The sequence below is a fragment of the Nicotiana tabacum genome, chromosome 6 (genome assembly GCF_000715075.1).
Source record: "Nicotiana tabacum cultivar K326 chromosome 6, ASM71507v2, whole genome shotgun sequence".
NCBI classification, from domain to species: domain Eukaryota; kingdom Viridiplantae; phylum Streptophyta; class Magnoliopsida; order Solanales; family Solanaceae; genus Nicotiana; species Nicotiana tabacum.
In genome coordinates, this window is record NC_134085.1 from 65,206,528 (window position 1) to 65,220,030 (window position 13,503).

At 37.8% G+C, this 13,503-nt stretch overlaps 1 protein-coding gene across 1 annotated transcript; it reads left to right on the plus strand.

The window, feature by feature from the left end:
• The first annotated feature begins 10,898 nt into the window (after positions 1-10,898).
• LOC142181863 (uncharacterized) lies at positions 10,899-11,303 on the plus strand. The gene has a single exon (XM_075255486.1). The coding sequence runs from the start codon at positions 10,899-10,901 to the stop codon at positions 11,301-11,303; it is 405 nt and encodes a 134-aa protein (XP_075111587.1).
• Positions 11,304-13,503: the final 2,200 nt, after the last annotated feature.

The window sequence follows — 13,503 nt, forward strand, 5'->3', positions numbered from 1 at the left end:
GAGATAACCCTGCTGGTAGAATGATAAGAAGTCCCTTTCCACTCCAATCGAGGCAACCCTTGTAATGTTAAGGTCCCGATCTAGGCATGACAGTCAAATATAGCATGATAAGGTGACTGTCACGACCCAAAATCCACTAAGGGTCGTGATGGTGCCAGACACCACTATCAGGCAAGCCAACAACAATTTACTAGCAAGTTCTCATTTCATTTATTTTGAAATCATTTCCTTTAAACAACTGAATAATAAATAATAAACTCCACTGAATAAATAAGGTTGTCTTTACAAAATTTAACTACTGAAAAATACTGTGATCCTCCCAGAGTCCAGTGTCACAAGTGTATGAGCATCTACCAGTGAATGAAATAAAATACAGTGACTGTCTGGAATACAAGTGGACATAAATGAAAATACAATACAATACTCTGAAGGAGACTCTGCTGGCTACGGACGTCTCGATAAATACAACTCACCCAAGTCTCCGTATCAACCATGCCGCTATGCCACTCATAAACCTGTGCAACAAAAATGCACAACAAGTGTAGTATGAGTACGAAAACAACTTGTACCCAATGAGTATCCCGTCTAATCTCGAAGAAATAGAGATGAGAGGTCGACTTCGACACTTACTAGTAGTCCAACAATGTTATCTCAATAATATAGTAATTCGGTGATTTTTATAAACATGATTGTAATTCAATGGAATGAAGCAAGTAAGAAATTCTTTGTTTTACAGAAAATTTCCAAATTCTTTTTCATCGTTTAGACAAATATTCTCAAACCGAGAAGAGGCAATAACAACTTCAATAAGTTTCAAGGCAAGGAATACAAACATGCACAAATCATGCCGAGGTCGTACGGCCCAGTCCAATAATATTTAAACTGTGCACTGCCAGAATGTCGAATGGCGCAAACCATAGATGCATCTATTTAATCTACCGAGGTGTTCGGCCCGTTCCAGAATTTAAACACGCACAGACAGTCAATCAAGAAGTCATCAGGAAATAATTATCCAAAGAAAACCACTTCTCTTTTAATAGAAAAATGAAGTTTAATTCTTTTTAGAAATCCATTTACCAATTCGATAAGATTTAAGCAATTCAACTGTCAATAAGGTTACAAATATTCCAAGTATAGCATGCTTTTGGGTCCTAGGCCACTCGAACTTAAACATAATAGTAGCTACGGATGGACTCTCATCACCTCGTGCGTATGTAGCCCCCACAAATAGGAGCACCTAACCAATTATTTCACCTATGGGGACAATTCCCTCTTATAAGGTTAGAAAGGAAACTTACCTCTCTCGGAAGATCCATAACCGACATTCCACGCCCTTCCGAAGACTCGAATTGATGCACAATGCTCCAAAACTAGCCAATAATTATGCAAATCCATTAATATATGTTCAATTACTCATTACAATCCATTTTATAACAATTCCTAACCCCGATCGAAAAGTTGACAAAATTGCCCTCGGGCCCACGTGCTCGGATTCCTAAATTTTTCGAAGATAAAGTTTACCCATGAACTCACGAACTCAACTATATGATTTTCTCTTAGTTTCATACCCAAAATCGTGGTCAAAATCCAAGAATACGAATTTTCTAGGTTTTCCTCAAACCCCCAAATTTCTACCAATTTACATGCTAAAATCCATACATAATTAATATATTTAACTCAAGATAGGTGAGGATAGCTTACCTTAACGTTGATGATGAAAATCCCCTCTTGAAACCCTCCAAGAATCGCCCAAGCCAAGAGAAAATTGAGAGGAAATGGCCAAATCCCAAAATTTAAAACACTCACTGCCTCCAGCCCTTTTCCGCACCTGCTGTCACTTGGCCGCTTCTGCGGTTCTGCAGGTGCGGTTCCAATACCTCTTTTGCGGTCCTCCTCTAGCTGCCCCAGTCCACTTCTGCACCGCACCAACCGCATCTGCGATCACGCAGGTGCGGTAATTCCTTCGCACCTTCGGTCCCTGATCCCTTCACTTCTAACCGCTTTTGCAGTGCCCCTCCTCGCTTTTGCAGGGCTGCTTCTACGGTGAACCCTCCGCAGAAGCGGTTACAGCAGCAACCAGACCCCTTCAGCTCATCCTTTAAGCTCCAATTCGATCCGTTAATCACCCGGAATCCACCCGAGGCCCCCGGGACCTCAACCAATCATACCAACTAGTCCCAAAACACATTATGGACTTGCTCGAGGCCTCAAATCACATCAAACAATGCTACAATCATGAATCGACCTCCAATCGAAGCTTTATGAACTTTAGAATTTCAAACTTCTACTTTCAATGTTTAAACCTATCAATTCTCGCCCGATTGACTTCAAATTTTGTACACAAGTCATATTCGACATTACGGACCTACTCCAACTTCGGAATCGGATTCCGACCCCAATATCAAAAAGTCCACTTCCGGTCAAACTTCTCAAAAACCTTCAAATTTCTATCTTTAGCCAAATGACTCCAAAATGACCCACGGACCTCCGAATTCACTTCCGATCGTGCTCCCAACTCCAGAATCACCATACAGAGCTACTTCCAGACTCGGAATCCCAAACGGACATCTATTACACCAAAATACACTTCACCCAAATTATGAAATTTCTTCCAAAATGCTAACTTCCACAATAGGCGCCAAATCGCTCTCGGGTCATCCAAAACCCGATCCGAACATACGCCCAAGTCGAAATCATCATAAAAACTTGCTAGAACCTTCGAATCCCGATTCTGAGGTTGTTTACTCAAAAATCCAATCTTAGCTAATTTCTTTCAACTTACAGCTTCCGAAATGAGAATTCTCTTTCCAAATCAACTCCGAACTTCCCGGATATTCAATTCCAACCGTGCGCACAAGTCATAATACCTGAAGTGAAGCTGCTCATGGCCTCAAACCGATGAACGACGCGCTAAAGCTCAAAACGACTGGTCGGGTCATTACAGTGACAGCCAATCCATCCCCAAAAGGACATCGAAATCCACTATATCGAGAAGTAGGAGATCTAAACTAGTCTCAAGACCCTCAATAACAACCACGCACGAACTATAGACACGATCTACAATAATAGAATCACCCACCGATGTGGACAGATATACGGGAGCACTCAAAGAATCATGAGGCACGACCAAATATAAAGCAAAATAAGAAGATACATAGGAGTATGTAGCCCCTGGATCAAACAGAACTAAAGCATCTCTACTACAAACCGAAACAGTACCTGTGATAACAGCATCGAAGGACTCAACCTTAGGCCTAGCTGGAAAAGCATAACATCGGGGTTGGGCCCTACCACCCTGAACTATATCTTTGGGACGACCTCCTACTGGCTGGCCTCCACCTCTAGCGGCCTAGCCTCCACCTCTAACGGCCTGACCTCTACCTCTAGCAGGCTGACCCCTACCTCTGGCTCCCTGAACCCTACCTCTAGCTGGCGGGGCAGGAGGTGCCGGAATCATGGCACAAGAACTCTGCTGCTGCGACTGAACACCCATTAATATCGGACAAGCCCTCTGGATATGCCCATACTCACCACACTCAAAACATCCATCTGAATACTACGACGGAGGAAAGTGAGATTGACCTGATGAGCCGGCTGACCTTGATAATAACTCTGAAGAGGAGGTGCTATGATGTTCTATACTTCAATACCACACAAGAGGGGGGTTGATTTGTGTGATGCCCAATTTTTTGTTTAACTTGATTATAGAAGGATCTGATTCTTCTATGTGTTCTAACTACTATTGTTGCAGAATTATAAATATAGAAATTAAAGAATACAGAGATTTTACGTGAAAAGCACCTGGCTCAAAAGGTGAAAAAACCACGACCTACCTTCCAGTAGGATTTTCCCAAACTCTCCACTAAAATCACTAAGCCAAAAACTTCATTTATAAAAACTCTTTTGTAATCCTAGGATTAACTCTAATCCCGTTGTTGCACACAGCCTCAACTGTTGCGACAACTTCAAGTTAACTTTAACTTAAAAACTATAAGTACCTAATACAATTACTTCTAGATAAAGCTGAAAGGTACAATATAAAAATACCTAATACAATTGTACTAGAATAAAAGATAGACACTTGGAACTAGTTATTCTATCTGGTTCAAGTAGCTTCAGGATTGTACGCTTGTATCACACATAAATTGCTTGTAAAATTGCCTTGCTATTTTGCTCTCAATTCACGTTTAACTTCTGCTTATGTGCATTACCTGTAAAAAGAGAACAACACTGATATTTATGGAGTTAGCAAATAGAGATTGACTAGAATACTGATGCTACTCTTCCTTGGTGGAAGAGTTCTAGTTGGTCTCATCCTCTAACTCTATCCATCTCTTAAACCATGTTCTTTTTGTGTAAGGAGTCTTTCTCATTATCCAATATGCAACCTTTTCGATCAAGATCAGGAGATATCATTTCTGGTAAGTGAGGTTTATCCCCTTCACGTGCATCTCACATGCTTAAGTTGACCATAACTGTGGTTCACTAGGATGGAACTGGTCCATGTCTGAGTTCCTTTGTCAATCTTCAAAACTCTCATTTAGTTGGGCCAATAAATTCCCCCTTTTGATGATGACAAACTGTGTGCTTTTTACTCACTTAGGCCCTATCAGAACTCAGCTCAAACATCAATACAAGGATAGAAATTTAGAATTTTTTTACTTATCATCAAGGACCAGGCTCATTAGGTTATAAACATCACTTATTCAGAATGTAAATCACAATATCTCTTCCCCCTTTTGGCATCATCGAAAAGTTGCATAAACAAAGTGTGATTCCCAGATTTTAAACAATTACTCATAGCCACAGGGACAACTGCAAGTACAATCATGGATTAATCACCAGTAATTAGGCAAACATATTTAAACTATCAAGGAAATATAAACAAACAATCAAGAGAAAAACCATCAAACTTCATTGAAAGAAAATATGACTCTACCACAATCCAAAAAAAGAAATAGAAATAGTCAAAACATGAACAAAACAAGAAAAATCCCTAATCTGGGTCACTGAAAGGTCTAGACAAGGTTCAAGAACTGAAGGCTAAAAAACTTAAGGCTTGGAAGAACTAGAGGGTTGGGTTTTGGCTTGGAGAAGTTGCAACATGTCTTGAAGAATGCCATAATTCTTCTCCTTTTCCTTTGTGAGCGCAGTTCTGAGAGCATCTCTCTCATATTCAACCTCTGCTAAACGAGCCTTCAACCTAACTATCTTAGCATCTTTTGCTCCACTCTCTTGTACTAGAGCTCTGACTTTGCTATTTATAGGTGTCTTTTTGGATGAACCAAGTTCATTGGGAATGGAAGTGACCTCATAGTCACAAGCAATCAAAGCGTTGATTCCAAAATAATCTTTGCTTGTGGCCATTTCCCACTTCTTCAGTGATACCTTACAACGATCAAGAACAATAGTCAGAATAAACCCATAAGAAGTGGCATGGGCCTTGGAGCTATTAATAACCCTATCCAATAGCTTGATAATAAATGCAGGCCAGTTGATCTGCCTTCCACTTTCAAGACACTCCATCAAAACCAAGTCCATATAGTTAGCAATGTGCCTTCTTTCCTGCCTGGGCAGCAAACATTTGTTGACAAATTCAAATATGACTTTTTGGCATGGCTTCATTTCACTCTTATGCACAACTTTGACCTCATTCACTTCTGTGACATCACAGAATCTCCTAGTGATTGCAAGGTCAGTCGGAAGGGAGTCCAGACTTGGCCATCTTTGCCCTGTGTAGTTATTATACCCTTCAGAAGGGATGTCAAGAATCTCACCCAGCTCCTTTGCATCAAAAGACACTTGAACCCCTTTCAATAATATACTCTAAATTAATCCCTTCGTATTTATATTAAGTCCCTTTTTGCAAAATATTGCAAATTTATATGTCACGACCCAAATCGATGGGCCGCGACAGGTGATAACTAGAGATTCTAGCCCATTTTACACTCCTTTTTACTTGAGTTTTGATTAAAAATATATACAAAATATTACCAAAGGCTTACCTATTGTACTTTGTTGCAGGGTTTGGTCAAAAAGGTGACAATTAGTCAAAACCAGCTCAAAAAGGAGTGAAACATGCACAAGTACCAAGAACAAGTCCAAGCACAGTTAAAACAGATCCACTACAGCCGCAATCCATTTAGTGCAGTCCGCAGTGAGGAGAATCAGAGAGGTGCACTTTTGGAGCATAAGGCAATGCAGACCGTGAAGGATTTAGTGCAGGCGCAGTGGCCTCTTTGCGGCCGCAACCCATTTTGTGCAGTCTGCAAAGATGGGGTTCAGAGAGTTGGGAATTTTAAGATCAATGCCAATGCGGTCCGCAGTCCTTTTTGTGCGGACCACAGTTGAAGCCACCGCGGCCGCGGTGCATTTTATGCGGTCCGCGGTGGCCAAGTTCAGAGAGCAGTGTTTGAAGCAAAGAAGCCTCATTGCGGTCCGCAGTGCATTTTTGCGGACCGTACTACCTCGTCAGGGGTATTTTTGTCCAGAAAATTTGGCCTAGTATAAATACTTTCTTTACTGGATGTTAGGTCATCTTTTGTAATTTGACTTTTAGCTGAGCTCGTGAATGGAGGTTTTTGACTATTTTGAGCAATTTGTAGCTACTTTAACACTGAAATTTCTTTATCTTAGTTTGTAATTAAATCTTATGGGTTATTCTTCATCTATTTATCAGTTTTCTTCTATTATTATGTGTAACTAGACCCATTAGCTAGGGTTGTGGCTCAACCCTAGTGTGGGTATTTGATGGGTCTTGAGTTTTAAGGCTTGAATGTCTATGAGTGTTTGATATTTGGACTAATTTGTGTTTTCCATGTTGAATTAGTGGTTGTAAACACTAATTTGTGCCTTTTTGACTTGGGATCTTCTTGAGAAAGAGAGCTTGAGTCTAGGAAAATTAGTCCAACAAGGAATTGGGGCATATTCAAAAGATTCATAGCCCCAATTAAAGGGTTAAACCTAGAGATAGTAATACCCGGCTTGAACCTAAATTGCTTGCACAAAATTATCATACCCAATTGGTCTTGAGAAAGTCAACTAGGGCAAAATCACTCAAACTACCGAGAGGTATAGAGTGAGAAGTTTCGTGCGTTGGTTATATCGTAATCCCCAATATGACAACCTTGCCTTAGATTCGAGAACCCATCAAGTATTCACCTAGGAGAAAGTCACTTCCCTAGTGCCTCTTTAACTAATTAGAAAACCCTACAAGCAATCATTCTTAGTTTAATTTAGCATACTATTAGCATAAATATTAGACGTAAAAACCAACCAAAAGATGATTGGAGGAGTAATTAAGAGCACTGCGCATCTCTAGTTTAGATAGGAATCCAATTCCCACTTCTAGCTCCCTGAGGATTCGATCCCGACCATCTCGAGTAAAAGCTGTTTCGACCGCTCTCGCCACTTTGTAGTGGTGTAAGGTTGTCTCCGATCAATGGGCACCCGGTACCTTACTCAACCGAGTACCAACATAACATATCTTTTCATGTCATACTATCATAGATAACTGAACAGAAAGACTGACGTGAGATAAGTAGAATACAACATGTGATACTAACTTATACACAAGACATACGGGCCTACATATACTGAACATAGGCCGATAAGGCCATACAATCTTTTACATACATGACATCTGTCTACAAGCCTCTAAGAATACATAATTTTCATAAAGGTCGGGACAGAGTCCCGCCATACCAAATCATACACGTCTAAATTATACTAACCAAACAAGCAACTCCGAAGCAAATGGAGCGTGCCAACATCTTCCGCTGAGCTGATAGCCTACTTGGAGGGCTTTCGACCTGTCTATCGGGATCTGCGGGCATGAAACGCAGAGTTCCCAAGCAAAAGGGACGTCATTACGAATAATGTACCGAGTATGTAAGCCACATAAATAAGTACATAACAGACATGGAAGAAATATAGAGTAAATGACTCAACCTGTAAGTTTGGATAATTATGTAAATCATGATATAATTATAGTGTCATGCATATGCGTATGAATGTCATGTCGTGCATTGGTACATCTTTAATAACATCATCAAGCCTCTAAAGGCATCCCATTATATCATCTCGGCCACTATGGGCAAGGCATCCCATCATATCATCTCGACCACTGTGGGCAAATCATCAACGTATACCAGCTGATCAGGTGGTGGTGCGTATATAACTCGTAATCTTTTTACATATCCCATATACATATAATATACATATATACGCGTATATAACGCCATCTGGTCATGGGTCAATGTACATGTATAAATGAATGCAATGCATGAGAAGTACATCAATAAAATCTCTTGGAACGTCATAAGACCATTATACCTCTGATTAATATCATGAAATAAACTTTATCAACTTACGTATTTTTTGAGACCCATGAACAGACGATAGAATAATAATACATATGAGAATTCAAGAACATAGACACCTCTAATACTTCTATGTATAGAGTCTATGAAAGTTATACATTTGCTCGTTTCGTTGTATCATATGGATCATGCCAAAAGAAAGAAGGGATAGCCTTGACATACCTGAATCGATTCTCTTGACAATCCTCTAACACACATTAATTGTGACAAAATACGGAACAAGTCGTATGAAAAGCTCGAAGCATCAACACTGCTATGCAAAGAAAATGTTGGCTGAAACTTTTCCTTAAAGAATTTGCAGTAACGTTCTTATGCAAGGAAGTCTTGGTGGACGCTCTTTCTTAAGAGATTGGAAAATTAATATTTGGACTATGAATGTTACAAGAAATGAAAACCTTGGCTGAATTTTGTGCTTAAAGAGACTAGAAAATATTGTTTAATTATGAGTATTATCTTTAAGATTTGGATGAGCCCCACATTCCAAGCTAGGTGTCACTTTTCTTGGTCAAAATATGACACCTCTCCACCTTATTTAATTAGTCATTAGGTATATAAGAAAGGCTTGCCACGTAGGGGAGGGGTAAATCTTATCCCAAACTTATTAATTAATTACCCACTAATTTTAATTAATTAGGAAATCTTTCATTTCCCAATAATTAATCAATTATCTCAAATTACTTAAAATACTACTCAGTTTTAATACACTTTATGTACCATACTATCATGGTCATTGGGTACCTTGTATGTTACTAGTCCATAAATACCGGGTATTTTAGTTCGGGACGTATTTTATCCCAAAATGACAAACTTCGACGAATTTTTTTTTCCGATTCGCTTACCCTCACACCTTCACGAATTACTTATCACTTGTTTGAAATAACGTAGTACTTATAATCCCAAAATAAATCTCATTCCCGAACTTACGTCGATTAACTTACGATGAAACTTCAACGTACGAAAATGTGGGATGTAACATCTCATTTCCGAGATTTCATTAATTTATTTATGGCGTACTTTCACGTACGAAATATGAGGTATAACATTTATAATTAACTCAGAGTCCTAAAATTAGGGAAAGTCTAAATATTATAATTCTTTTTCTAAAAATTATTTTTTAAGGGGAGAAATTACTTTTTCAAGTATTTGATTGTTATATTATTTGAACAACCGAAAGCAATTGGAATTGAAAATTCAGTCAAAGTCAATCAAGTGACCGTTATTATTGTCCAAGTGAATTTGTGTGGCATTGGCATTTCATAATTATTTTATGGCTTTAAAAAGTTCTACTATTAGTTGGTTTCAAACTTCACCTAATGTTACATTTTTGTTCAACATTCTATGTTACTAATTTTATTTGATATTCTATTTTTTTAAGAAATAACTATCTTTAGGAGGACATAAAAATCTATTAATATTTCGGGGATATTTCATCGTTCAATATTTAATATGAAATATTCGTAACTGAACTATTTTTTTCTACATGGATTTGTGAAGTAAATTTAAATCCCATACAAACTGAAGAAGAATAACTGAACGAAGTATATTGTTGTCCAAAGAGAAGAAGGCTACCATATGAAGCATATGTTGTCCAAGAAGTAGGCTAACGATAAAATCCCAAATTGTCCAAGAAGAAGTGGTTAACGATTTGACCCAAAATCTACTTTGTAGTAGGTTAGGTATATATATGTAATTTAAATTGAAAAAGAATTTCAGTCATATGTAATTTATAATTACATCCTTAAATTATACAAATATTTAAAATTATAAAAGTCAATTAATATTTTGGAAATATTTTAGTTGTTCAATATTTAACATAAATTATTCGTGCTTTTATTTATGATAATATAGATAGATAGATAATAACATTGCAATAAAAAACAGGAATTATATTTTTTCTGACAGAGAAGATTTTAAGTACATCCGAAGATCCATATACATCTTTCTTTATAATTCCTCGTCGAATAAAATCTTCCCAATCTATTTATTTTATTAAAGAAAATCCTTGTAGATTTTGTAGGCTGACAGAATAATACCCACCTTTTCTGATTGTTCTAAAAACTAAGTATAGCGAGAAGCTGAAAAAGCCAGTTAGGAATAGATGTACTTGACACAAAAAGATGATCTTTCTTCCTCTTAGCCTTATGTACGATGAAATTCAAAGTACTTTGACCCTTCCACGTTGGCTTGTGACCTTATTGTCTATCTTTGTCTGTAGATTAATCCCAAATAATGAAGCTCTATATCTGACCTCAGTACCAAAAAGAGAAAAGAAGAAAAAGGTACTTACATGCGATGAAGACGCCATGTATCAGAATTTGGATGGTGAGAAAGATTATGGAAGCAAGAGGAGTAATCCAGCAACTGCCCACAGTGCAATACAGAAGGACCACAACCAAGCAAATTTATTTGGGCATTCTGGGAAGCTACAACAAGGTGGCATGGAGAACCTTGATGTTTCATAATGAAGCTAGGCCCAAGGCAATATTCACTATGTGGATACAATGCCATGGGAGGCTAATGACAACAGATAGGCTTGCTAACTGGGGAGTCCAAGCAAACACAAGTTGTTGCTTGTGTAATGAAATAGTTGAGTCACATGCACATTTGTTTGGTGAATGCAAATTCACTAACATAGTATGGGGAAGGCTTATGCAATGGATTCAAATCAATGTGAGTCCATCACTGTCATACACACAGAAGATGACATGGATAATAAAGCAAGCCAAAGGGAGATCATGCAAAGCAAAAATTGTGAAAATAGTATACTCTGAGCATATACATGGGATATGGATGGAGAAAAACAACAGAATTTTTGGAGAGACAATGAAGACTGCAGAACAAGTGACAAGGGAAATAACATGCGTTTGCAACATAAGAGCTAAAGGAGGAATGAGGGAGAAGATGCAGCAGCTTATGTATTGAAAACAATGTACTAACTAGCCAGACATTTGATTAATGTCTTATGTACTGCTTATAAGGTAGGATAGAATAGAAACTTGTATAGACTAAGTGAGCCGAGAATGGTTCTACTGCTTTGTAATATTCTCTTTGGTGATTAATGGAAAACATAATTACCCAAAAAAAAAAAAAGACGCCATGTATCACGGAGAGCTGGGTAAATAGGTTGGAATGCACTTACAAAACATATATTAGAATTTTTGATTTAGTATTCTTGTTTCCCATTTAAGCATCACTTGTGTCAAATAACTTTTTGCTAAAAGATCAAATGCCAGCTCATATACTTATTTACGAATATTTTTAATCAATCCTCCGAGACTAGTGGAGCTTACCTACCTATAGGGGTATATGTTTTAACTCATCATTTTATTTCGTTTAATATATTCGTTGAAGAATTAAAGTGGACACATATAAATTCATGGCTGTACCTTCTCATCAATTTGTGCATACATCACATTGTTCAATAACACTAACATGTTCTTATTTGTTTTTAGCAAATTAAGTATGTGTGTAGTCTTTTAGCATTATCTACCAAGTTTTGGTAACAATGCGATTAAAATTTTAAACAAAAAAGTTCATTAAGAGAAATATTGAGCTTTCTAAAGTTTTTCTTAGTAACTTAAACCAGGTAAGAGTAGGATACCGTGTAGAAGAGCAGTAAGCCAATACAAGTTGTGACTGTAGAAGATTGTACATTAAGTTGTATTATTTGTATAGTTAGTGAAGTTAGTTAGAGGTTATTACTGTAGGTAGTCGGTTAGTTCTTTAGGTTTGTTTGTCTATATATAGTCTTTGTAAAGATACAGTTCATTCTGAGAAGAAGATAATGGAGATCTTCATTTTCTCTCTCGAATTCTCTCTCTGAAATTCCTCTCGTCCTCTCCCTCAAACATCCTCGCTGCTGAAGCTTCCAGCTATAGATGTTATCATGGTATCAGAGCCGGTGTCGTGAATCTCTGGTCACTGAATATCTTCAATTCTCTTCAATTTTATCATTGAATCATCTCTCTAGAGCTGAGTCTAAAACTAGGGTTCTGAGATTTGAGCTAATTTGTTGCAAAGCAGAGCATTTGTGCAACATTTTTGAGCTTATTTACAATCTCCATGGCAATTGGCTAGGAAACCAGTGCTACACCAGTTGGACTAACCACAGGATTTTTTGACGAGACAACTGCTCCCATTCGAGGCAATATCTTCCCTACAATTGATCATAACCATCCTCTATACCTATAACCAACTAACACTACAGGTAGCACCTTAATCTCCCTTCATTTAACTGGATCTGAAACTTATGCTATTTGGAGCAGATCTATGAGAATTGGACTGTTACGTAAATGTAAACTAGGTTTTGTTGATGGTAGATTCCCTAAATCTAGGTTTGAACAAGAGTTACATGATCAATGAGAAAAGGTAAACGATGTAGTGTTGTCTTGGATCATGAATGCTGGAAGACTAAGACTATTAAGCAGTGTAGTGTATGCCTCAAATGCTCACAAGGTATGAGAGGATTTGAAATAAAGGTTTGATAAAGTGAATGGTGCCAGAGTGCAATACCTGCATAATGAAATTCACTCACTTACTCAAGGCACAATGATTGTTACACACTATTTTTCTAAAATCAAGGACCTTTGGGATGAGTTTGATGCTATAGTGTCCTGTCCTAATTGCCCATGTCCTGAGTCAAGTAAATATCTCAAGCATTTTGAGTATCAAAGGTTAATGCAGTTTTTAACTGGTTTGAATGAGTCCTACAACCAAGCAAGGAGTCAGATCACAATGATGTATCCTACTCCATCTGTAAATAAGGCATTCTCCATGATCATAGATCAAGAGAGCCAAAGGAACTTGGCTAATTTCACATAAACCTCACAAGTCACCGAGGCAATAGAAAGCACTGCCTTGTTCAGTAATAATAGGGGAAACTATACCGGTTCTAACTTCAAACCTGGACCAAAAAAATATACATGTGTGTGAGTACTGTCATCTGAAAGGTCATACTAAAGAAAACTGTTATAAACTAGTTGGATATCCACCGAATTTCAAGTCTAAAAGGAGAGGAGGAGCAACTGGAATTATTAATTCCTATGCAAATCAAGCTGGCTAGATGACAACTTTTACAGGAGATGTAACATGTGGAGAAAATGGTCCTGTCAACAATACTAGC